Below are 26,008 nucleotides of genomic sequence, written 5' to 3' on the forward strand. Positions count from 1 at the left end.
GATGACTTCAAGGTTAATGGGATGTTAGACTACCTATTTGGCTTTTTATTTTATGTAAAAGATAAAACTGCATTCAAACAATTTCAGATCTATCTGTATTAGTGTGTTGAGTAAAAGGTAGATGATTTTAAGCAAGGTAATGCTATACAATGAAAATGTGGTTTTTCATAGGATATTTACACTGCAAACTTGCTTAAATTTTAAAATGCTGATGTTAAAATCCACTGAGATGTGGATGTTACAGATGCCTGGAGTCTTGTGCAATTAGCCATGAATGGGGAAAGGTATCTTGGATCTTCAGTGCTTGGTTCCACTTAATCTGTGGCAGTAAATATGGTGCTAGACTAATTTCTTGGCACCTTGCTGCCTTCTCTTCACTATAGTTTTCTAAATGCCAGTATTGCCTCCATACAAGTTTCAGATGCAAACCCCTTAAGTGTTGCTAAACAAGACTGTGACTTTCTTTAAAAAGTCCTGACTGTTATTAAAAAATCTAAAGATGCGGTATGCATATAAATATATTGGTTAAGTTATAAACAAATGTAAGCTTGCTCTGATTAATAAAGAAACTTAAATCACCATTTTTCTACTGTCTAGTTTGGTATATTTTTATCTTTTAAAGTTCAGCTGATCTAAGGGCAGAGGATTCAGTAAATGCTAAAGAAAAATCTAGGCTTCTTGGGGCAAAGATTTCCAGAGACAAAATAAGTACTGGAAGACATTACCGTCATACAAAAGGCACAACAGTAAAATGTTCTCCATTCTCTTATGTGCTACTGAAATACCTTGAGTCCAAGCTTAACTGTCTTAAAATCTCTGAATTGCAACATTTCATGAATAACATCCTCTTGTTTGGATTAAGAAAGCTGAACGGTTAAATTACAAAAATGGAATAGTTCAAGTAAGTTGCACCTTGTTTTCAACCCTGGTCATCAAAATGCAGTGGCTTGGCTTGTTCATACAGGTTTTTAAAGATTGATTTGTTTTAGCATTAGCAGTTGTGGACATGGCAGGATTTTAATCTCCCATAACCTTTGTAGAACTGGCTACAGATAAAATTGCCTGAAAACGTAACTAAACTCTAATCCGTATTTGCAAGGTTTCATTGCTTGGTCACATCAAAGCAATCACACCACGCCTTCAAAGACATTTGGGATGTTAATGTGATGTGTCTCCCCACCCCCCCAAGGTAACTGACTAGTCTGGGAGTAAGTTGTCTTATTTTGTCCAATTATTATCTTACAGGTTTAATTAAAGCTCAACACTTCTAGGTCATTATTTTGTGTAGTGTTCCAGAATTGGTGGCTTCCAATGCTTAACTGAAAATCCGACCAGATCTTTAAAACATTCGTGTATTTTCACTCCAAAAAGTTTGCTTTTTCTTCTCTCCAGTCCAGTACCTTGTTCAAGTGAATTGCATGTAAAGGTAAAGGTAAAGGTACCCCTGCCTGTACGGGCCAGTCGTGTCCGACTCTGGGGTTGCGCGCCCATCTTGCTTAAGAGGCCGGGGGCCAGCGCTGTCCAGAGACACTTCCGGGTCACGTGGCCAGCGTGACGAAGCTGCTCTGGCGAGCCAGAGCAGCACACGGAAACGCCGTTTACCTTCCCGCTATAAAGCGGTACCTATTTATCTACTTGCACCTAAGGGTGCTTTCAAACTGCTAGGTGGGCAGGAGCTGGGACCGAACGATGGGAGCTCACCCCGCCGCGGGGATTCGAACCGCCAACCATGCGATCGGCAAGTCCTAGGCGCTGAGGTTTTACCCACAGCGCCACCCGCGTCCCTCAGCGCCACCCGCATCCCTTTGCATGAGACTAGTTCAATCTTTTACATTCCTTGGTTTTAGCGGGGTGGGGCGTAAGGTGGGGTAGTGTTGCCTAAATGGTAAAATGTCTTGATAAAATGTCAAAACAGAATAAAAAAATTCCTTCCAGTAGCACCTTAGAGACAAACTAAGTTTGTCGTTGGTATGAGCTTTCCTGTGCATACACACTTCTTCAGATACACTGAAACAGAAGTCACCAGACCCTTACATACAGTGAGAGGGTGGGGAGGGGTATTACTCAGAAGGGTGGTGAGAATGGGTGATTGGCTGATAGGTGTGGTAACCCTGTTGTCTACTTTATAAAAGTCAGAAGTTCTTGTTTGTTTGCTTCTGTGACTAGAGCTTCCAAATTTCCAGAGCCTACAAAAGAAATGTTTTTGCTGCTGGCAGCTGTGTTTTCATTCCTGTGTTGAACCACTATATTGCCCAATTAATGAAGTATTTCGACAGTAAAACTATCAGACCCATACAGCTGCACAAAAAGTATTTAATCTTTGGATGGTGGCCTTGCCCTTCTTCACGGCAGGGAGCAGAAAGAAGTATCAGTTGCTGCGCGTGCTTTTCCCACACAGGCATCCAATCGGCTGTGCTGGACTTGATGGGCCACTGGGCTGATCCAGCAGGATTCTTATGTTCTCAAGAATAATTGGGCTGGGGAGTTGACTAAATTGTCTGTCCTGCTGTAGCGAGAGAGGCATAAAGCCTACAGATTTTGTGTGCTGCTTTTGCTATGCATCAAAAGCCTCAACCCTAAAATGGTAGGCATTTTGCTTTAAATGAATTGTGGGCGAGAATTCTACATTTTTAATCTTGGCCTTAAGCTTTGTATAATACTCCATTAAGTCACGAGTTGCTTCTTTTTTTCAGTCCAAGGAGACTACCACTAAGTCACTCTTTCAAGTACTTCACCATCTCTCCCTTCTTTGATAGGCGGAGCGGTCGCGAAGTTCCAGCTTCTATCACCTTTTAATCACACCTAAAGCCCCGCCCTTTACCCACTTCCGGAAAGGGCGGGGTGGCGTGGGGGAGGGGAAAAGAAGAGATCGGAGGGGAGGGGGAAGGGAGCTCTGTCTCGTCTTTCCACCCACCCACCCCTCTTCCGATCTCGCGTCCGATAGGCTTGCCCTGCTGTCTGTTAAATCCCGTGAGCAATGAGTGCGGGGCCGTGACGTCAGGCACCACATAGGAAACTCCTCCGCCTTCTTCGCTGGGGCTGGCTCTCGGCGGGGGAGGGGAAGGAGGAAAAGGGGTGAAACAATTTCAAGATGGCGGCGACTGAGGCGCGGATAACAATGGAAAGCGGGAGGCTTGGGTGGCTGCGGGCCTGAGCTGGGGTCGGGGCAGGAGTGAGGGAAAGTCGGCGGCGCGTCGCCAGGCTCCCGGCAGGAGGCGGGGCGGCCCCGGCCTGTAAAGGGTGGCGGCAGCGAAGGAGGAGGAGAAGGACGACGACGACGACTACAGGGGAAGAGAGCCGAGGCTGTGAGGGCTGCCCGGTGTCTCTGGCCGCCAGCCATGGCGGAGTGAAGCGGCCGCCTGGTCTCTCGCGTTGCCTTTCTCGCCCTCGGCTCATGGTCCTGCCCCCCTGCCCCATGGCGGAGTTCGTGGTTCCGCGACACAGCGCGGTGATGGAGCGGCTCCGCCGGCGGATTGAGCTGTGCCGGCGGCATCACAGCGCCTGCGAGTCCCGCTACCAGGCCGTGTCCCCGGAGCGGCTGGAGCTGGAGCGCCAGCAGACCATCGCCCTCCACCAGCGCTGCTTGCAGGCCAAGGCCAAGCGGGCCGGGAAGCACCGCCAGCCTCCTCTGCCTCCCCCGGCAGCCGCTCCGCCGGCCGCCCCGTCCCAGCCGCCTCCCCCTGCTCCGGCCCCGGGCTCCGGGGCCTCCTCTGCCTCTACCTCCGCTCCTCCCGACAGGCCTGGAGTCAACGGCCTGGACGCCGACACCGCGGGCGGTGAGCAGCAGCATCAGCACGGCCGGAGCAGCGCCCTCATCGCGGTAAGGTCCCAGCTGGCGGGCCCCGGGGTTGGTTGGGGCTTTGCCCGGGGGAATCCGCGCCACCCCTTGAAAAGGACCTGTAGGGCCGTTAACGCCGAGGCCGGTGGTCAGAAAGGAGTCGTGGCTTGGAGGGAACCTTCCTTTAATAAGGCTGGAGAGGTTTGAGGCCTCCCTCAGAGCTCGAGTTCCTCATATTGGGAACAAGATAAGAGGATGTTTGTTTCCACCTCCTCCCGGGCCGCTCCAGCTGTGCATGAAAGAAAAACTTGATTGTTTGCTCTCCTGATTCTATCTACCCCATTCCCCGGCATATATATAAATATATAGAGTCTCGTCTCTTCCAGCTTATTAAGGCAGCGTACATATGTAAATAGTGATCAAAGAAAAGGCGGGGATCTCTAGCAAAGTGTGTAGGAAAAGTAAGAAATGGTAAGCTCCCAGTTCTCTTATGAGCAAAATAAAGGTGAATGCGATTCTTTACTTCCTTTAGCGTTGCTATATCTTGGCTTTACAGCGAAATGTGGCATGAGAATGATCCATCCAGGCAGGCAGGCAAGTTGGTGAAATGTTCTTGAAGCTCTGCTCATGCCCAGTGTAACAAGCCTGTGCAGATAGTCGTTTGGCAGGAAAAATAAGGACTGCATTTTCCCCATTTATATATGTATTGTTTTTTCTTCTTAGAGTGGTTCACATGGGAGACACTGTTTTTATTTTCACAGCAACAATGTCTGATAGGTTACTGTATGTGAGCAACTGGCCTAGTCCCTGCCATACTGGCTATGTAACAGAGGGGGAGCTTCAGTATGAAGAGTTTTTAATGGGGGTTTAGGGACCAACTTGGAGATTGGTATGGAATGTCTGCATACACAGAAATTGAGAATTTTACTCCATATAGTGGAGCCTGCTTGTTCTGGTTTTCTAAGCATATTGGTCCAATGACTCAATCCACCACATCATGTGTATGAGTTTGTGGAAAATGAAGAAGTCTGCTTATGCCTTTTCCTACTGTGGGTTTAAAAATGTAAAGATAATACTTGTCTTCCCTGTAAAAGGGTAGGTTTTGCTAACTTTCCCTATAGAGTCAGGTCAGTGCTTTAGGGCTGAAGCAAGGTGTAGAAAAATCGCACAAAGTTAGATGGTGTGCTAAGAAAGCCACACATAAGAAACAGTAAAGCTGTTGTGGGTAATCCCAAACAGCTGTAGGTGACTATGTTTCATGGTCACTTTGAGATGATGCCTTTGAGTTTAGGTTTGCTCGCCTTTGAGCCAGTGTTAGAAACTTAGATATATAAACTAGGCGCCAAATGGTTCCTTAAACCAGGGCTACATTTGCCAAAACAGAATGCCTAGTTGCCATTTTGGGGGTAGACAGCTCAAAAGTAATAATTTTCAATATGACTTTCTGGCTCCTGAAATTAATTCTGATTGTGCAGATAAAATATGGTTGATAAAATTGCTAGTGTGTAAAAACAGTCAAGATCCAAGGATGCCCAAGCATGCACTCCAGATAGTGGAGACATCAGGCGCCATCCTGGCACCTGGGCATCTTCACTTGGTCGCAAGTGCCTGATAGCCAGGTGCAAAATGTGCCTGGTGCCTGGCAAATTTTGAATGCTGCTTTGATCACAACTGAAAAATAAAATGAAGCTGCAACTGTCTCTTCAGCCTAGCACCAGTGCTTCAAGGTCTGAAGTAGAGGCCTTTCCTACTATTAACTTCTGTGATTATTTCACCAGGATTTAAACCTGGGACTTTTAGACAGGCAAATCACTGTGCTGTGGCCTCTCCCAAATAAGTATCAAAATTTTGGACTCCTATTGGAATTGGAAGATATACTTTCTGTCAGTAACTTTTGTGTTGAAATAGTGAAGTATAATTCCAGATACACTGGAGAGGTAGAATACTATAAATTTCTTGGGATTTTAGTTCTCCAAATTTTTCCTCATGTACCCTTACTTGTGCTTTATATTATAGCTCTGTGAAAGGATGGGTAAAGACTCAGAAACATCACATAAGCATATTTTCATTGTCTTAAGTAAGGGTTGAATGTTTGTGTATTTCTAATGGATTCTTAGAATTTATTAATAAACATTGTAATCTGAGTTGTATTTTAGCAGCCTTGAAGAGAAGGACATGCCTTGGGGAAAGTTGCTTACTTATGTTATTAGTTGTAGATAGTCCCTAAGTCAAAATAAGCAACCATATATCGGATTGTATCCAAAGGGCATATTTTTTCCAACATTGCTCCTTTCTTTAGGCGTAATATTTTATCATTTAAATACCAAAACCAAATTAATTACAGCAGGAACAATATGGTTGGGTATTATTCAGTGATTCCCCACCCCCAATGTACGATACATTAATTTTCTAGCAAAGCACTGGACTTGGTTCCTCTTCTAGTTCTTTTCAAATAATCATCTAAGCTATCTTAGAGCTGTAGCACTTTTTCATAAGCAAGGCCCATTAAATCCAACATCCTCTCTTCAGTGTCCAAGCCTATGGGAAGCCTGCAGGCAGGATCTGAGTGCAGCAGAGAGCTCCCTACTTGTGAATCCCAGAAACTGGTATTTATAGATATACTCCTCTGACACTGAAACATGTTATTTTTTTCCTACAAAATGAACATTTTAAAAACTGTGTGCCTTCATCCTTTAGGGTAGATAAAATGTTACTAATCTATGCTTCAGTTTTATCACCAGTGGCTATTGGCAAGTCTCCAGTGGGTAAGATTTAAGTGGGAAGGAAGAAGTATTCTCTTTATTGGTCACTGAATATTTGGCTAGAAAAATGAAAGTAAAAATTAAAATCTCTCACATTCCTTGTATTAGATTGCTATTTATTCTTGATACAAGAGATTGACATATCTAATCTTGAATTTCTTCTGTGCCTGAGCTCACAGCGATTTTTAAATACTGAAAAAAAGAAAGTTAACTACGTTGGTAAAGTTAAAGTGAATTGCCAAGCTGTTTAGGTCACTATGGTTAACAACACATCTGAAAGATGCATCCAAAATGATGCTAATACCCTTAGTAATCTAGGGAATGAGAAAAGGAGCAAACCAGGTAACCCTTTCTATGACATTTTAGGTTGTGATCTTTGCATCTGGTAGAGTCAGGAGTTGCCTGCCCTATTAGTCATTTGTCTGTTTTAGAATTTGGCTGGACAGAGCTAGGACATAGTCAGAAGGATGGGTCACTTTAATCTTTTTCTGGCAGTGAGGTTGTAAGAAGGCCCTGTGATCTGACAATGTCTTAAATGGTATGTGTCCCAGATAGAAGGTTGTTCAAAACTTTGTAAGAAGAGCTTGGTAAATTCTTTGATACTTTAAACTTTATGTTGCGTTTCAAAGTGTACACTTTAAAATACACACTTCAGAAAGGAAAATGGCTAAGAACATAAAACATAACTCTATAACTTTCTGTTTTATACATATTTTTCATTGTATCCAATGCTGTCAGTGCATGAACAGAACAGATTTCCACTCACACAACTGGAGCTCACTTCCCTCTTTTAACCTTGCAGTCCTCACACACTCTAAAAAACTGCTTTGTAGGTTTGGGAGACCGCCAGAAAACATTTTGGGGTGTGCAGGTGTGGAGTTGCAGAGGGTAGAAGAAGGTGATTCCTTGTTGCTCTAGTACAGGTGTGCCCAAGAGGGCCAGATTTGATGGAATGAACATACGTGAGGGCCGACCAAAGTTGTTGAGCTTTTTTAAGGATTTCACCCCAATAAATAAACTGGCCCCCAAAATGGACTTTGGACATGCCTGTTCCAGTAGCAATGTTGGATTCCACCCTTTATTGTCAGAAAAGTAAGTGTTAAGCAGAGCAATTGAATCTTCCATGGAGTTAGAAGGGACCCTGAGGATCATCTAATTCCTGTACACTATGCCAATATTTCACATACACCCTGTAGCCCTGACACTGCCTTTCCAAAGCTGGGTAAGCAAGTTGCAAGTCTCTGGCAGGGTCCTATAGCCCTCACATCTCCTTCCCAAAGTTCATCTGCATGAGGGCTGGGGGTGGGCATCAAATGTTGCTGAGGGCCACCAAAAAAGGCTTCGAGGGCCATGCATTGGACCACCCTGCTCTAGTATTTTCCCTTAAGCCTTCTGGTTTTGAATTTCCACATCACCTGATTATTTTCAGGTGTTGATATCTATGTAACCCTCTTGCCAAAAGGAAAGCAAAAGGGTAAGAAAAGCCCGATTAGACCTCTTAATGACCTTCTAATGACTAACTGTTTTTAACATTGTGTTTTAATTGTCGCCCTGAGACGTTAGGGTGAAGGGCAGATAATAACAACTTTATGCTTACTTTTGAACAGTTGGACCATATAGAATGTGACTATACAGAATGTGACCATATAGTATGGGTTAAACTTCTAATTTTTAGATGATCTACAATCTATATTTTAACAGAAAAAAGCACTTATACGGATATAAGTACCATACAATCTGGTTATCTGCCCTTTCTTGTTTAGCATCAAGGAACTAATGTGCAAACTATATACTTGATGGTATTTCTCACCATCAAGGTTTTTCTTCCAAACCAAACAATATTCTTAAGCACTGCTGGAAGAGATGTGGATGGATCTGCCCCTATTTTTGAGCAGTCAAACTCCAAATTGCTTTACCATTAAGTGTGGTAATGAGCAGAAGTTGGGGACATTTTATCAATGAATAAGATACCACCACAACTGAAAATTATGTCAAACCCTACATCCTTAGTTGCCTTTCTACAAATGGAATGGCTTCTTCTGTTCATGAAAGTGACATGAGTTCATCCACCTCCCATGCTGTTTCAGAGGATCCGCCAGCCTTCTGGAAGAGATTTTACTGGGGCACAGGGAGTGCATGGGAAGAGGAAATTGGCGAATATCACCTTTCCCCACTTCTGGTAGTCAGGAAGTGGCAGTACCCCAGGTGTGGACTTGCACTCATAGGAACTTAGAATCTAAGTCCCTCCCTTGTTTATGTTGAGGCAAGGAACAGATCCAGCAGAGGTTCTTTGCTGTGGGAAGAGAGAGGAGCAGCAATTGCAGTGATTCCTCAGCATCTCCCATTAGCACTTCCCTTGCTTTTCTGGATGCCCTCCCTCCCCTCTCTGAAACAGCTTTTCAAGGCACACAAGTGGCTGCAAGCACCAGCTCCAGTGAGCACATTAGGGTGGAACCCTATGGAAATTATGTTCTGTGTTTATTAAGATTGTGAGCACCTTTTAAAAATTTAGCCAGTATATATCCTTTCCTCGTACTACTGTTGGTACTGACAACTTGCATCACTTGCAGGCAAGAGCTGTATGTTGTCAACAAGAACACTGTTTGCTTTTATTGCTTATTAGTGTACTGAAACATAAACAAGTTTTAATTAAAGTACTCTCGCAATGACGATGATCCTGTTGTGTGTTCTGAAATTAATGTTCTCCCTTTTACATGTAGGCACTTACCAACAAAATAGCGGTATCTACATGTTTCTGGGGTATTCTCTCATCAGAGGTCTGTCATTGACCTTACTCACTTCTGTAGTTCAGGGAGCCATGGTTTGGTATACATAGGTGAACTTGGGACCCAGAAATTTTGCAGGCAGTGTCACTGCCCCAAGCAGTTGTATTCATCCTGATTGGGAGATTTTGTGATTGATTAGAGACAGGACAGTACTGATAACAGTTACATTGCCTGTAAGCCGTGTGATAGTTGCCTTCCAGGCATGCCTAAGATCTGCTTTGGCTGCCTGAAGTATTGCAAGGTGTGGAGTTGGAATGACTGCAGACCATTTTGTGGGATTACACACACAATTGCTTTCAGTGCTTGGATAGAAGTTTCTGCTAACAAGCTGATTAACTTGTTGCACAAGTTGAGGTAGGGTGTTGTTTACTGGTCTGTATGCTATTGGCAGTTTAATGCTGTCTTCTCACAAGTCTCATTTCATTTTACTGTAATGGTGTTTTCTGAGATATAAAGCACTCAGAGCAACTAGTAATGCTGTTCGACTTTAAAAGAGGTGGACAGGCTAGCATTTTGTTTTACAAGTCACAGAAGTTCTGATATAGAAAAAAAAGTTTCTACTGTAGCTGTGAATTAAAGTATTTTTCCGTCTATTAGATGACCCCATGTATAAGACCCCCCATGGGGGACTCAGATTTAAGAAAAGGGGGGGAGATGTCCAGAGTATAAGGCACCCCCTAATTTTTGACATTATTTTTAAGGAAAAAAACCTAGTCTTATATGCGGAAAAATACAGTACTTCACTAATAGCTTGAGCTCAGGAAAAAAGGCTCTATCATTAAAGTCCGTTCAAATTTGTTTTTTCCTTCAGATAGGTCGTTGTGTGTTTGTGCATTGGGAACAAATTGTTAACATGATTCTGAATCTGCTTATATTTCAGTGCTGTTAACTGAAATATGTAGAATATAGAAATAAGTATTTTAAAATATTTTATATTTACAATATTTTAGAAAACTGTTGATCTCTATTGTAGTTCAAATAACATTTGATCAGGGGAGATAATTTATATTGTGAACTGCTCTGAGACCCCTGGGTATAGGGTAGTATATAAATTCAATAAATAATAACAATAATAATTGTACTCTTGTAGGAAATAAAGGAATTATGAACACTGTTATTAGCAGATGAATACATTTTTATTGCTCTTCAGACAAATTGTCCAGTATTTCCCTTTTTATTCTGCTCAGAAAGCAGAGAATAGAATATTTTTTAGAAAGACTTATCAGGGTGTTAAGTATACACATATTGCTAGAACAATAATATAATTTATTATTGTTCTAGCCAGTGTGTTGTAGTGGTTAAGAGCGGTAGTCTCCTAATCTGGGGAACCGGGTTCGCGTCTCCGCTCCTCCACATGCAGCTGCTGGGTGACCTTGGGCCAGTCACACTTCTTTGAAGTCTCTCAGCCCCACTCACCTCACAGAGTGTTTGTTGTGGGGGAGGAAGGGAAAGGAGAATGTTAGCCGCTTTGAGACTCCTGAAGGGGAGTGAAAGGTGGGATATCAAATCCAAACTCTTCTTCTTCTTCTTAATTAATTTTTAATTCAGTGTAATTGTCTGGCATCAATTAAACTGATCAACAGGATGTAGTATCTCGGCAGATAGTATTGAATTATTTTCCAGTTGTTTCCTCTCCTTTGAATTTTCATCTTAGAACAGGTTTTTCTCGCCTTGACATACTTTGGTGGAGCTGCTATCTGACTCACTTGCCAAACTGTTGTAAACTGCTCTTTGGAGAGAGCTGTACATGGTAGTGTAGATTTTGCCCATTTTTTGTAAACTGCCAAATACATGATTCTTAAAGAATGGAATACAAAGTTCATGCATGTGCAAAGTCATAGAACACTATCTTGATGTTCACAGTATTCTGGTTAAACTGAGACTAATTAAGAGTGACACACTGTTGCATTCTTTCTTTGTTTGTGTTAAGTTTACAGTGAAATAGTTTTGTAACACTGAAAAGCTGAAATGAGAACCACAACAGTGTGGAGTGCTCCCATGTAGAGTACCAGGCAGCCATTTCTTTTCCCAGAATTCTCCTTTCTGCTGCTGACCCGCATCCACCTTGTAGCATTTTGTAGCCACTGAGGATGCTCAGTCCTTATTGTGTGCTTTTGGAGAGTGTTTTTGGCTCCCTTAGGGGGGTGTCACCTCAAGTAAGCTGATAGCACCCTCTTGTGGGTGAATGGTATATATTTTTTGCTGCATACAGATCAGCCCTAGAGAATGAGTTTGTTACTAGTAGTATAAGATTTATTTATTTTTTTATAATAATAATTTTTATTGTTATACATTTTATAAAATTCCATCCAATTTTTCATTTAAACCCGCCTACAACAAATCTTAGTTATTTTTTGACTTCCTTCAGCGTCTCTGACAATCATCCATGGTTATACCTTTAATACATATTCCCTTTTTTCGTATTGCCATTTTTCCTCCTTACTCCCATTATTTCTAATAAACAATACTTGTTTTCTTTTTTTTACAGTGCCTCTTTAAAACCCACTAGCGTTGTATTCACGCCACATATATTTTTCAGATAATCCACAAATTTCCCCCAGTCTTCGATGAACTTTTGATCTTTAGTATATCTGATTTTCCCAGTTAATTTATCCAGTTCTGCATAGTCTGTCATTTTTAGTCTCCATTCTTCTTCTAAGAGTAGTATAAGATTTATTTACCGTATTTTTCGCTCTATAACACGCACCTGACCATAACACGCACATCGTTTTTAGAGGAGGAAAACAAGGGAAAAAACATTCTGAATGAAACAGTGGGTGTATCATTTTTGGGCTTCATGCTGTGGCCACAGACATGTGATCTGATGGTGAATTTGGGGTGACCCAATGCAAAAATCCTGAGAATTCCTGTGGATCCATGCTTTGTAACCACGTTTTTGCACCATTGCAGCCCCAGGCAACAGTGGGTGCGTGATTTTTTTGGTGCAGGCTGTAGCCATGGACATGCTATGTGATCTGATGCTGAATTTGGGGTGACCCAATGCAAAGATCCTGAGGATCCATGTGGATCTATGCTTTGTAACCACATTTTAAGTGGGGAGCGAAGGAAAAACAAATAAGGGACATGAGAGGGGTGTGCAGAGAAGCAGCTGGCTAAGAATGCAGGAGAGGGATTTAACGGGAGGGAGGAAAGAAAGGCAAAAGTTTTCCCCCACCCAAGCCAGCTATCTCTCTCTCTCTCTCTCTCTCTCTCTCTCTCTCTCCTTCCCTCCCTCCCCCTCTCTCTCTCCCCCCTCCCCCCTCTCTCTCCCTTCCCCCCTCTCTCTCCCCTCTGCTTGCCTGGAGGGAAGGGGCTTTCCCTGCTCTTTGTTCCGTTTCAGCAAACACAGCAACGAAACAGAGAAGGGTGGGCAGTAAGACCCTGAGGCAGAATGCAGGAAAGCAGCCGCTTCCTCTTTTCAGTTTTCCCCGCGATTTGATTTTTGCCTGATTTTTCGGCTCCAGGGACCACACATTCGCTCTATAACACGCACAGACATTTCCCCTTCCTTTTTAGGAGAAAAAATCTGCGTGTTATAGAGGGAAAAATACGGTATTTATTATACAGTAGCTCATTCTTAAGTGAAATTATTGCAGGTGAGTTCACTCTATACTTGTAGCTGTATAATTTGAAATAGAATTCCTTTCAAGAGTTATAGTGAAGGGGAAACTTGGCAAGTACAGTTTCTTTTATTACTACCGTACTATGATGTTTAATTCAGGCTTATACAAGCCACAAAGCTAAATGTGGACATGTTTGGCAGTGTGCCAGGAGCATCAAGTTCTTGTTTTTGGCTGTCTGACTGGGACTGCAGTATAGTGGGATTGGTGAGCACCTGGCAGGTGACAAGTTGTGAAGGTCTGAAAAGTTAGTAAAGTGGCACAAAAATCCCAGCTCACAAAAGCAGCCACTAGAACTAGAGTGAATATACAATTGTTTTTGCAAATAAGCAGGAAAATGCACCATCTGAACTGGCTTGAAAATCACAGTTAAGAAGTTTGACCTAAGATGCTTCCTCAAAGCCACTTAACACAAGATGGTTTTCACATCTAGATGGCAGTATAAGGTAGGAACAGTAAAGTACAAGTTGTGACAAGGGCACATGTACCTGTTTTTTCTACATATGGGCACATGTAGAAGCTTTGTAAGCTTTTTGCACCTAGCAAAACAGATAATATGCATTTGTCCCAATGTTAAAGTGCAGTATTACTTCATTGCGCTAAAGTGATATTCTAGTAGAAAAATGATTTTGTATAACATGTCCCTTTAGATCAATGGTTGCATTTCAAATTAGTGCAGGCTGCTCACAAAAAACTTATATCAGTACAAATCTCCGGTATTTCACTGACTCACTGTAGTTTTGTATAACCACAAAAAATGAAGGCTCTTTACAACGCAGAGTTAGAAAAATGGATGAAGTTGCCTCCGTCTTAAATATTGACAGACTTTGCTTCTTTTTTAGAGGACTCTGATGATAGGACTTTCCCCCTACTACTTACACACAGGCTATACTTAAAAATAGTTTTTATCTTCTTAGGGCAGGTTTACTTAGGATAGGCAGAGGTTTTCATTTTCTCTTCTAATATGTATACAGTACAGCATTTTTCTACAGTATTTTGTGTGCTAAAGCTCTTTAGCAGCATGTAGATTGTATCCAATTCTGCTGTTCTGCTCACTCAGCAGACCTGCACAGTGGAACGTTCCTCCTCTCCTTCCACCCCCCCATGCCCCCTCAAAATCTGCCCCAGAAGGTTGGAGCACCCTCCAGATCAGATTTTGGGAGCGCACAGTGAGAAGAGGGGGAAGTCTCATTGTGAAAGTGCAAATCCCCTTGTGCAGTGTTGAATGCAACTCAGACTGTATAGACATAACATCTTCCAGAGGAGTAGCCATGTTATCTTGCTGCAGAGAAAACAACAGTCCTGCTACAGACTGAATTTGTGACCATTTAGCCTCACTGTTTTTTTTCCTTAGTGTTTGTGTGTGTAGTGGGCAGTAGTCCACAAAAGCTTATAGCAGAAACAATCTGTTAATATATTAGATATCACAACTCTTGTTCTTTTGCCAAGGTAAGATTGTAGTAGGTAAGATTCCATTATCTTAAAAATTGGTAGAAAATCTGTTTTTGCAACTGATTCATGGGAGAAGAGATTACTTATTAATATTGTAATTTGAGGATAGTACCAGAGAACAAATAACACATTGGGGAATTGAAGGGCTAAACAACTTGCTGTTTCCTTTAGTTACATCTAGAGGGCACTACAAAATAAGAAATTGCATCATAGCTCATGAACAGAGCATGGATCGTCAAATGCAATTGCTGTGGGAAGAAAATCTTCACTAGTAAATTTATCATCTTGTGCTATAGGAACATAGACCAGTTAGTTTGTAGTCAGATAAGACTAAGGAAATGAAAATACATAGCAAAAGTTGATTTTACAAATTGTGTGGAGTAGGTCAGCAATGTGGTCTGCCTCCGAAAATCTAATAGTAACTGAAAGTAATGCATGTTTACGTGTTCTTATATGCGTTTCACTGAAAATACTGTTGCATGGGTTTGGAAAATTACAAGGTAGTAATATTTTATTGATGGGCAGGAGGGTCACCAAAATGCAAATAATATGATAATTGAAAATAAAGGAAGTTCAATATCTTCTTAGTTCTTATTTATTATGGTTGTATTCTGCCCTTGAACCCAAAGGTTCTCTCCAACTGAAGGTAGTTGACTTTAAATGGGGATAAATATTGATCCAATGGAGGAATAAAACAATAACCAAAGGAAAAGGGGTAGAGGAGGACTGACATAGCATATAGGTGAAAATTGGATAAGAGTTTAATCAGTTAAACAACACTACTTGAAACGCTTGCCAAATTCCACTGAATTTCTCTGCATTCCCTGTTGTGCCACATAACTAGGCCTCTTATAGAGAATTTTAGAATGTCCTTAAAGCAATTCTTAAATATAGGTGTACATTGTGTTTTCCAGAACTGTACCACATCTTGTTTTGCTACTAATTATTGCTTGCATTCCACTAAATAGTAGGTGTTTTTTTTTTTTTTTTTAAAGTACCCACATTATAGGAATATGTTCCTGAATTAAGAAGTTTGAATGATAATTCTAGTTTGGGAAGCAAAGCTAAATTGGTTTTGCTACTTTTTCTAAATAGATTTAATGGTGTATCAATTCCAAAACATTCAGACAAGTCTTTGCTGGTGAAGTTCTACGGATTATTGGTTACATGCTGGAGATGCTAAAATGTCCACAAGGGGGTAAAATGGGGGGTCAAGACCTAGGGAGTATGAAATTCAATTTCCTGCTGAATAAGCCAATTTCATTGATCAATTGATGAGATTTGTGTTGAGTGCAAGCTTCCATTGCTGTTATATAATATTTTGCACTAAATACAATCCTCTCAGGTTTGGGGCTACCTGAAATAAACTGGTATAAAATTACACCTTACCTCAGGAGGAAGGGTTGAATGTTTAAAGTCTAGTGCTTTCAGGAGTTCTGAGGTGAAAACCCAGTCTTTTGAGGTAGACAGAGCTGTAATTGCTTCTGTTAAGGTTTTTATATTTTTTGGAACACTAGTCTGCTGCAAATTTGTAATAATCCCCCCCCCAATTATTATAATAAAATTTTGAAGAGGAATATTATCTACTCTGAATCATTTCTCTTCCTTTTTAAAGTTGGAAGTTAAAGTGTGGATTTGTAAATGCTTGCTTATTAGTCATAAAAACATAGGTTGGTTGAGTGGCGAATTTTCTGAGGAGCATAATGCAGCTTGCTACTAGACTGTGGTGAGTAGCAATAGTAGCAATTATCCTCAGTCAACTTTTGTGTGTGTGTGTCAAACTGTATCACCTGTAGTTTGTTTGCTCCGTGGTGAGCTTTGTGCTGCCATGACCTGCTGTGCTGGTGAAGTGCTATTACAACTGTATATTCTACTGTAAAAGCCTGAGTAATTGTTTGAGTAGAAGGGCAAAGAGAGCCGTGAATTGTTGGACAGCTCTTGCATGGCTGCCTTGTGTTGCAATGCAGGCCAGCCCTGTGGGAGTTGCATGTACAGTGCTCTTTTGCAGCATTAGCCCTTTAGAGTTAACAGGTACATTGTTTGTAAATTCTAAAAACATTTATGTATATTTATTTTATTTTATTATATGGGGCTTCCAGTGCTCTCCCATCCAAGGGATTGATCAGTTCTAAAGCTGCTTCAGCATTTCTGTAACCTCAGATGCTTTCAGACTTTTCACTGAGTTCCCAGGTTATGCTTCATAATGGTGTTGGAGGCTGAGCCCAGGCAAACAAAGCATTGTCGGGGAAGGATATCCAAGGTTGCCTTAGGTGTTACCTTGAAAGATGCAAGTCTTCTTGCATTTTTGTAACTCCAAAGCAAATAGGTTTTTAAATCACATGGTTTTAAGTAGTTCAAGAAAAGGGGATTTTATTCCCCTGCAGTTTTTCAACTGCAGTGAAAATGATGATGCTTGGTAGCGAAAAGAATGATTGCTAGACTAAAAAACCAAAATGGCACTTGGTGTGAGGCATAAAACTAATTTAGAACTGTCTCTCTTTCAGCAGCTTCATGAAACAGTCAAAAGGAAACTTGATAGTTCCGTTTCACCGCAGAATGGCGACCAGCAGAATGGCTATGGGGACATGTTTTCTGTCCCCAAGAAATTGCGTCATGATGATGGTCTTGTTGGATTGAGTGGCTCCTCTAATGGAATCCCTCCTGCATCACCTCTGCACCAGCTTGACAGCAAATCTTCTGGTGGAGACACCTTACAGCTTAATGGAAAACATTCCATGGGTCTAGATAGCATCAACAAAAAGTGTCTGCCAGACTCTAACCTTCAGCTGAATGGAAACAGTGATGCTGATGACCCCTTTGCTATGGTTATTAACAAGGAGCTTAAACAAGAACCAGATGACCTTCCTTGTATGATTACGGGACCAGGAAGTTCAATATCTCAGAATAATTTGATGTCTGATCTTAACCTTAATGAGCAAGAGTGGAAGGAGCTCATTGATGAACTTAACAGATCCGTGCCTGATGAGGATATGAAAGATCTATTTACAGAAGACTTTGAGGAAAAGAAGGATGTTGATGCTTCAAATTCAGCTGCACAAACTCCATTACCACAGGACATCATTATCAAGACTGAATTTTCCCCAGCAGACTTTGAACAAGAGCAGATGGGATCCCCACAAGTCAGATCTACTTCTGCTGGTACAACGTTCATTGGTACCTCTTCTGTTAGTGCTGCTTCTCCATCAGTTAGTAATTCTCAAACTATGATTCAGCCTTCCAGTCAGTCAGTAACTGAAAATTCCAACCAGTCCATGATGCAGCCATCAAGCCAGTCTCAGAATATTCAGAGGCCTCTTCCTAGTTCATTGTTATCTGGTCAAAGTACAGGGGGTGCCAAAGAGATGTCATCTGCTAAACAGCTTCAACAGATAGCTGCTAAGCAGAAGAGAGATCAGCTGTTGCAGAACCAACAGCAAGTCCATCAACCCAACCAGATTCCTAGCTGGCAGCAGTCTGGACCTTCACACAGTCCATTAGCTGTTTCATACACTATGGAAAATCCCACTAGCCCTTCAGTTTACCAACAGGACTTCAATAACCAGAAACTCATGATGTCTAGTATGCCAAACAAGAGTTCTCCGAGGGCTGGAGTTAATTATCATGGTGGAAATATGTTAAGCCATCAGCCAAACAGCTTAAACCAGAACTCTGTATCTAGTCAAAATTCTGTGCTAGACTATGGGAATACGAAACCTCTTTCACATTACAAAGAATGCGGTCAAGGAGTTACAGTATCTGGACAGAACAAGTCTCCAATGTTGGCATACATGCAGCAGCGTCAGCAACCCACTCTGCCTCATATGAGTGATGAGCAGAATGGGATGTTTGTAATGAAGAAGTCTGGAAATACTGCTTATAGACCTCTAGGGCCACACAGCCAGGTAAGTGCTTGAAGTAGAAGGTTTGTTAATAGTAGATGAGGAGGGCTGAATAAGTAGAGCAGCCATGCAAAGTAGTTCCATTGTAAGGTGCATATTTTAGAGCTTAATGTAAAATAGTACAATGGACATGACAAATAGCAACAGTCTTAATTGAGAAAGAAACATACTGTTTCTCATATTCTCTGAAAAGATAAATGCCATGATAATATACTATTTCTGTTCCAAAATAGTCACTGGAATGATCTTTATAAAGACTGGGGTTCAGTTCTTCAAGATCTGATAAATAGGATCTAATTAAATTTTAGGAGCTCTTTTCATTGCTCTGATTATTTTGTTTGAATAGGTGTGACTAGGATTGAAGTTTCTTATGAGATATTACTAGTTACTCTGAAGACTGGAGAAGGGACCCTCATAAGAATATTAGGGGAGTGGGTAGGGGAAGTGTGGTTTTGTTTTATGCAGTCTTAAGATGAGGACTAGACCATGTGAAAAATGAACATAATATTTTAGCTGCAGTTAATTCACTTTCAGCTTTGTATTCTTGTTATAAAAAAGCATGCCTAGACACTCCATTGTGGCGGTGCCCATAACCTAGGTTTAAGATGCCATTTAGCTCTTAGCGTTCATATTTCAGTTTCTAACACTGCATATAGGGCTTTATTAGTCTTCATTTCCTTGAAATCATCCAAGGGTAAGGATTGAACCTCACATAGCGTATTTATGGGAACCTAGAGCCAGAAAAAACAGGTCTCTTAATGAAGATGAATAACTGTTTTGACCAATGAGAAGATACATTCCATCTCTGGTGTAAGTTGTCTAAAAAGCCAACCAGAAATTTACTTAAAGAATGCTTCCACCTCCTTAATGAATAATACGACTGTTATTACAGTGTAATGTAAGTTATATTACAAAAGTGGCTTACTTCAGGGGTACCAGATCACATATATTATAGTGGGTACTGTTAAACTGCATCAGAATGTTGGGGTTTTCCCCCAGTGAGAGCGCAACCCATAAAGGAAATCCGTTTCTTTTCCTTATTATTGGAAAGTATGTGTGCTGTGTTTCTGTTCAGTGCTGTATTTAATGAATCCTCTTGGTTATAAATGCCCTTTGGGCTTCTTCTCACAATGAGGTTCCTTGAATCCTGTCACTGGATGGTTGCTGCCCCATGCGGCCATTTCATGGATCTTGGCTTACCACTCACTAGACATTAACAGACTCAGACTTCATTGTGTGGTTTTGTTTCAATATCACTGTTAGTATGCATGATTGCTGCATCTTCAGAAGTGGCTTTTGATTTGATGAAGATTTTTATTAGGCAGGCTTGCTGTACTTTCATTTATCTTCTTTGCTACATTGTAATAGTTGCTGAAAGCAGTACAGTAGTCACTTTTAAAGACTTTTTGAAAGGGTGAACTTTGTGCTGCCTTCTGCTGCTTCAGTCCTTCTCTAGCCATTGGGCTTGAAAAAGCCTAATTGCTAGGAGAGGAAAGAATGGGGGGGGGAGAGAGAGACTGTGTGTATGTGTGTACACACGCACACACACACACGAGTTGTGTGAGATATGTGTTGTATGTGTGTTTGTGGAGTGTGTTTGTAAGTCTGTGGTGTGTGTGTGCAGTGAAAGCCACACCTATTTTTCTTTGGTAAGTGGCCCCACAGGTGATGAAGAGGGACTGTGACCTGTACTTCCTCACCCACTTTATAATGTATGGAAATATGTCTCTGTTTCTCCAGTCTGGTTTGTGCTTTTGCACAAAGGTGGCATCATAATAAGAGAGTGGGTTTCAATCAGAACTAAAAGTAAAATTCAATCAAAACTAAAATTACGTTGAGCATCACTTCTTAGTAGATAACTATGAATATATGACAAGTCCTCCATCAGAAGCAGAATCATAGATTTAATCCTGTGTTCCCAAACTGAATTCCAGGCTTCCCATCCAATTTATGTGTTTGCTTTTGTAGGATCAAAATCCTTCTGCTGGTGTTCCTCGCATTCCTGTTTCTGTTCCCGGCTCTGGTGTGAATGCACAGTCACCCAATGTTTCCATGGCAGGTAACCATGGCAATCCAGCCTATCTCAACAGCCAGCAGCAAGCAGCTGTAATGAAGCAGCAGCACCAAATGCTACTAGATCAGCAGAAACAGAGGGAACAGCAACAAAAACAACTGTTAATGGAACAACAGAAACAGTTTATAATGGGGCAGAGGCAACTAATTGCTGAACAGGTAGGGGACATCAGAATAAGTGTAACTTTTCCTTTTTGTATTCGTCTTATTATTTTGATGGACTTGAACTACTTCCTGTTACCTGAATACTGTATATTAAATAAGGTTTTGCTGAAGCCAAGGTGCATGTTATGCTGATTGTATAAGAGCAGCTCAGACTCTTCCTGCTCCACAAGCAAACAGACAAAAATGGAGGGGATTACAGTCACATATTACAGAGAAAAAGTCACATACCACCTTTCTCCTCTCACTGATATCTTCATTAGCTCCTGACAAAGAGGTAAATATGAATTCTTATGCAACCAAAATGGTAACCCCTCTCCCGCACACACAGCAGACTTGAATAGATCCCCAAGGTTTGCAAAAATAAATAAAAAATCATTAGAAAAAAAGGATTGTAATAACACCTCAAACTGGTTTACAAAAAGAATAAAACAATAAATATTAGTAAGATCAGTTAAAAACAAGTATCCAAAATGTTCAAAAATAAAATAAATAAACTAAAATGAAATTAAAACACTCAGCAGCTTCTACATGTCTGGATAAGCCTGCCTAAACAAAAAAGTATTTAGTAGCTCTACAAAGCACTTGGCAAGACCCGCCTATCAGCTGATTGTCAGGACTTGATAAGCCTCTTGCAAAATGCTTTGCAAAATCCATTGATGAGCAGATTGTCACATCTTGTGGAATGTTTTGAAAGGCACTTTGTTGCAGTTTGATTTCAGACCTTATGGAGAAAAAATGTTCTCCTGATGACATTGTGACATCAGATAATGGGCCAGAGGGCAGTGCTGCCCACTTGTTAAATTGTTCCTGTGAGAGGTGGGGGAGATGTGGCCAGATTCTGTTCTCTAGCCCCCACAGTGCAGTGTAAAAATGGTTCTGGTATACTGTACTACCATATTAATTTAAAATGAAGGTATAGTGGAACCTCGTGACATGATTTGGCGCTTCTGCGCATGCGCAAAGCATGATTTAGTGCTTCCGCGCAAGCGCCGAAACTCGGAAGTAACCATTCTGGTACTTCTGGATTTCGCCACGTCCGTAACCTGAAAAAGCGTAACCCGAAGCATCTGTAACCCAAGGTACCACTGTACAGCAATGTATTGCTGGAATCCCAAAGGAATGTTTTCATTGTACTTGAACATGATGAATGAACCTCCTCAGGATTAAAATGTCACATTATTCTTCCCCATGAACAAATTTATTTGAGAGGAGGCATTGCAATGTGGATGTTGAGTCCCTCAAAATACCGCATTTCCTTTACTTTTGAAGCATGTTTACTAGAGAGGAACTACAGCACAAAAATCTGTGAAGAACTCCAGTGAAAGGCAAAATCTGTTATTCTACATTCCCTTCTGTTTTAGATAAAAAGGCTTAACTGTTCTCAAATTCTTCTAGGCAGTTTGCCTAGTGGAATGTCAGTTTATTATTGAGTGGAGCTCATTGTTTTATAGAGATGACTCCCTTTCTAGCACCCTCTGTGATATATTCTGCTATGCTTTATTTTAGTGTATACATCAGCCTTGATTTTCTTACATACTAAGCAGTAGCATTTTTTTCTTTAATTGGTTTTATGATGTTATTAACGTGATTGTAGACTGCTTGAGACAGCAATCAACCTATATATACATTGCTGTTTACATTAAGGCATTGTTTATGACAAACTTTAGGCTGTGTGTTCTTACAGTCTTGCATCTGCCCTGTTTTAGGAAAAGCAAAGGCATCATCAGGAACAACAACAACAGCTCCAGAGGCATCTAACACGACCACCCCCTCAATACCAAGACCAGACACAGAATCCATATCAACAACAGTTCACAGGTAAATAGGACTGTGGGAATGATTTGTGAAAGACTAGCTGGAAAGCAGGAGAGGTGTATGTAGAAGCAAAGTGTCTTCAGCTTCTATGGATTTGGTCATTAGTTAACTTTAAAATGTTCTTTTACTTCCATAATTAATAATCTTATGCTCTGGATTTAAGTGCTTGGCCTTTTTTAAAAAAACAAACTATTGCATCCATACAAGTTACAGAGGAATGACTTCTACTGTGAAGTGTGCAAATGATGGATTTAATTTTTTCTCAGTACTGGTAGCACTGCTAAAGAGAAACGTAAGCTGATAATCTTCCTTACTTGCTATCTATCAATTAAATCAAGTATGTTAATTTTGGGAGGGCTCAGTACTAGGATAGTGGCAGATGAGACAAACTGGATTGGCATATTTTTGCATGTGGTGATGGTAATTTTCATGTTAGTGCATATTCACTGTGAATTTCCAACACAGATTGGCTAGCTTTTCAATATGTGCAAGTGACAGCTGTGAATGAGGACAGAGGTTTCCACATCAGTGGTTCATTTGAATTCACCCCCTGTATTGCAGAACTCATGCATTGTTGTTTTCTTTTTACTTGCCCTTGTTAGGCAGTTAACAAGACTTGCATAGTGCTCCTGTTCTGCCCTACAACCTCTTCCTCGCTATAGACTTTATAGCAGCACTAATGAAGTAGACACATATATAATGATACAGGTTGTCCTGGTCTCAGAGCTTCTTCATTCTCTGATACAGCCAAAGTTGTGCTCCCAGTGTTCTAGTAATTTTGCCTAATTACTGTTATTGCAGCGGCTGAGTAAATAGCTGCTGTTGTGATTTTATCCGTGTATCATCCAGTTTACAATTACACTGTCTTGTTTGGGCACATGCACAGGAGTGGCTTGGCTCATGTGTGAAGGAATGTGATGGTGTCAAGCAACCCTATGTTTGCATTAAATTTAAGTAGCCAGCTCAGATAGTTATATTTGGAACAGTACATAGGTGGCAGTCGTGATTCTGCCCTTGCACCATAATATTCTGTTTAATTAACAGTCCTTATTCCTGTTCTTAGCTGTTAGCTTTGTGATGTGTGAAAGGTGCCACCACCCAATTTTAGTGATTGCCTTCATCCCCCTGCAAATACCACCCTATTCAAGAGGATCCCCTAACTCTTAAGAGAGGTTTTTCATGGGGCTGCTGGAGGGAGGTAGCAGTGGCAGGAAAGTCACCTTCTGCTGGCACTTCTCAAGGTTCAAGACAATGAGTCCTAAATACAGCTACAAAATGTGGCATGCTGCAGTATATGTGTAATGTTGCACCTAAACTGAGGATATGTTCTGCTTAGTTTTTATAAATGTTGAAACTCTCGTTTTGTGTTATAGGCTCATCTCCAGCGATGGCAGGGGTAAATAATTTAGGCCAGTCTAACTCCAGTAGTCCACGCATGTTTTCTCAGACTCAGAATATGATCCAGATTGGCACAGGACACAGTTCTGTCTCCTCAAGCAGCAATCAGCAAGATCGAGGAGTAACTCAGTATCCTAGTTTGCAGAGCATTCAGCGAGGTACCTTGTACAACATGGCATCTGGTATGACACAGATGGTTCCACAGCATGCAAATCCAAGTGCCAATGGACAGCCACAAATGCAAAGACAACCCAGTTTGGCACAGGGCACTGCTCTTCCTGCTGGATATGGACAGAGCACCCTAGGAACTGCCAGCATTTCTCAGCAGCACAGTAAAGGAGCACTGAATCCCAACCTATCCAAGCCACAAATGGCAAGGATGCCAACATCTATTGGGGTCCAAAATCAATCATGGCAGCATCAAGGTATGTCAAATATGAACAACCAGGCACAAGGGAACGGTGGTTTAGGGACATTTACTGCCAACTCCACTTTCCATATGCAGCAGACTCACCTAAAGTTGGCCAATCAACAGTTTGCGCAAGGAATGCCTCAGGTAAGCCTCAACACCAGCAGGCCAATGACGTCCATGAACTCTGCTGTCTCTGGACAGATGTTGTCATCTATAAGTGCCCAGCAGAGGACAAACCCTCCTACCCAGCAGGCAGTCCCATCACAGCAGGTCTTGCCAGGCATGAATCAAGGTGTCCCAGATATGACTTCTTTCAGCCAGAATCAAAATCAGCAACTGCCTAACAGAGCCAATCTGCATTGTAGTCAAGGTTATCCAGTGAGGACACCCAGTCAGGAACTGCCCTTTGCCTACAGCAACCCATCTGGTAGTAATGGACTGCCGAACTTAACTGGGGATACAGATCTTATAGACACTTTGTTGAAAAACAGGACTTCAGAAGAATGGATGAATGACTTGGATGAGTTGTTAGGGAATCATTAAAAAGAGGTTTGGGGATCCCCCCCAATCTTTTATTTTTAATTACAACTATCTTTGGACCAAATACCTGTGGAATTGAGAAAATTCACAGGCACTAGTGGGAATGTATTGGAGCTGCTCCCTTCTGGGTCTAACAGCATGAGAATTTGATAGGATATAACATTCTCATTTTTGTAGTGGGTCTGGAACACTGCTCATGGAAACAGTCCTGGTCAGTTTGGTGTGCATCCCAGCCAGCCCTTCAGAAGTTTCAATTTGAACAGTGTTTTTCAGTTGAAGGTTTAAATGCGAACCATGCTGTGGTGATTCAGAAAGTAAGCCAGCAAGGAAGACTCAAAATACTCAGTGTTAAGGCAATCGTTTCTACAACTAGTACTTGACAGGTTTCTTGATTCTAACTTGACCTGCAAACTAGTGAAAGTTAACACTCTGCAACCTTTTTCTGAGGAAACATTGTGCAACACTTTCTTTGCAAAATCTACTCTAGTTTGAGAAGTCGTTCTTCTAGTCTCTAGTGATACTTGGCAAGCAAGATATGAGAGTTCACAATAATAATAGCTGATGGCTTTCTGTGTTGAAGATCATTGAGTGTTAAAACTTGTCCAGCAGTAGGTTGCTAGAGCCCTAAACTGGGGACCTCATCCTTAAATAGCTTATGGCTTACTAAGCTAAGCAATTTGCACTCTGCTGTGGGGGAAGACTGAGCTCTTGGTTTTTTGATGATTTTTTTTTTAATCGGAGAATCAGCTTAAAATCGAGTGTGCACTTTTTCTATCTCCTTTTTAGCATCCATTAAATGAGAACGTTGGGTTGATCACAGCTTATTTCTTCTCTTGGATTCAGAGGGCATTTATAATTAGCAATCTTTTGTTGCCACACATAGGCTGTACCAATGAGAACAGGATCTGTTACTTTTGGTCAAGCAAGTGAAGGAAGTTTTGTGCCTTGGAAACTGTTACTAACCTGAAAAACTTTGCAATAATGGCACAGAGAGCCTGGGGAAGCGTAATACTTTATTAAAGGTTCTTCCATTGTGAGAGCCCCCATATTTTGGGGAAATTTTTTTTAGTGATTTAATCTCTTTAGAAATATGTAGACTAATCTCCAGTGAAGCAGATGCTGCTATTTCATCACGGTTCATGGAGACCCCTTCATACATATGTAGGGACGGTCCCATGCAGGGCAAGGAAAAGAGAGAATTGTTCTTAACAGGTTACCAAAAATTCTTCTACTTGCCAACAAACCACCTTTTGCCTTAATCTTTCATTTATAAAGGTAATAAATTTGAAAGTTGTTTTAGATGCACAG

The 26,008-nt window shown here is 41.3% G+C and overlaps 1 protein-coding gene across 2 annotated transcripts; it reads left to right on the forward strand.

Annotated features, from left to right (window-relative positions):
• The first annotated feature begins 2,944 nt into the window (after positions 1–2,944).
• On the forward strand, positions 2,945–25,514 carry MAML1 (mastermind like transcriptional coactivator 1). 2 transcript variants are annotated; one of them, XM_081851378.1, is made up of 5 exons: positions 2,945–3,820; positions 16,903–18,300; positions 20,266–20,529; positions 22,242–22,353; positions 23,724–25,514. In XM_081851378.1, exons 1-5 carry the CDS (start codon positions 3,395–3,397, stop codon positions 24,701–24,703), a joined length of 3,180 nt encoding a protein of 1,059 aa, XP_081707504.1. In that variant the 5' UTR covers positions 2,945–3,394; the 3' UTR covers positions 24,704–25,514. The 2 variants fall into 2 exon arrangements, with proteins under 2 accessions (XP_081707504.1, XP_081707505.1); XM_081851379.1 differs by having other exon boundaries at positions 16,906–18,300.
• The last annotated feature ends 494 nt before the right edge of the window (positions 25,515–26,008 follow it).

The sequence above is a fragment of the Podarcis erhardii genome (genome assembly GCF_964252035.2).
Source record: "Podarcis erhardii genome assembly, chromosome: 2".
Classification (NCBI taxonomy): Eukaryota; Metazoa; Chordata; class Lepidosauria; order Squamata; family Lacertidae; genus Podarcis; species Podarcis erhardii.

Coding starts and splice junctions, on each gene's coding strand:
- MAML1 (XM_081851378.1), top strand. CDS start 3,395: ATGGTCCTGCCCCCCTGCCCCATGGCGGAGTTCGTGGTTCCGCGACAC. Junction 3,821..16,902: donor GGAGCAGCGCCCTCATCGCG/GTAAGGTCCCAG, acceptor TCTCTCTTTCAG/CAGCTTCATGAAACAGTCAA. Junction 20,530..22,241: donor GGCAACTAATTGCTGAACAG/GTAGGGGACATC, acceptor GCCCTGTTTTAG/GAAAAGCAAAGGCATCATCA.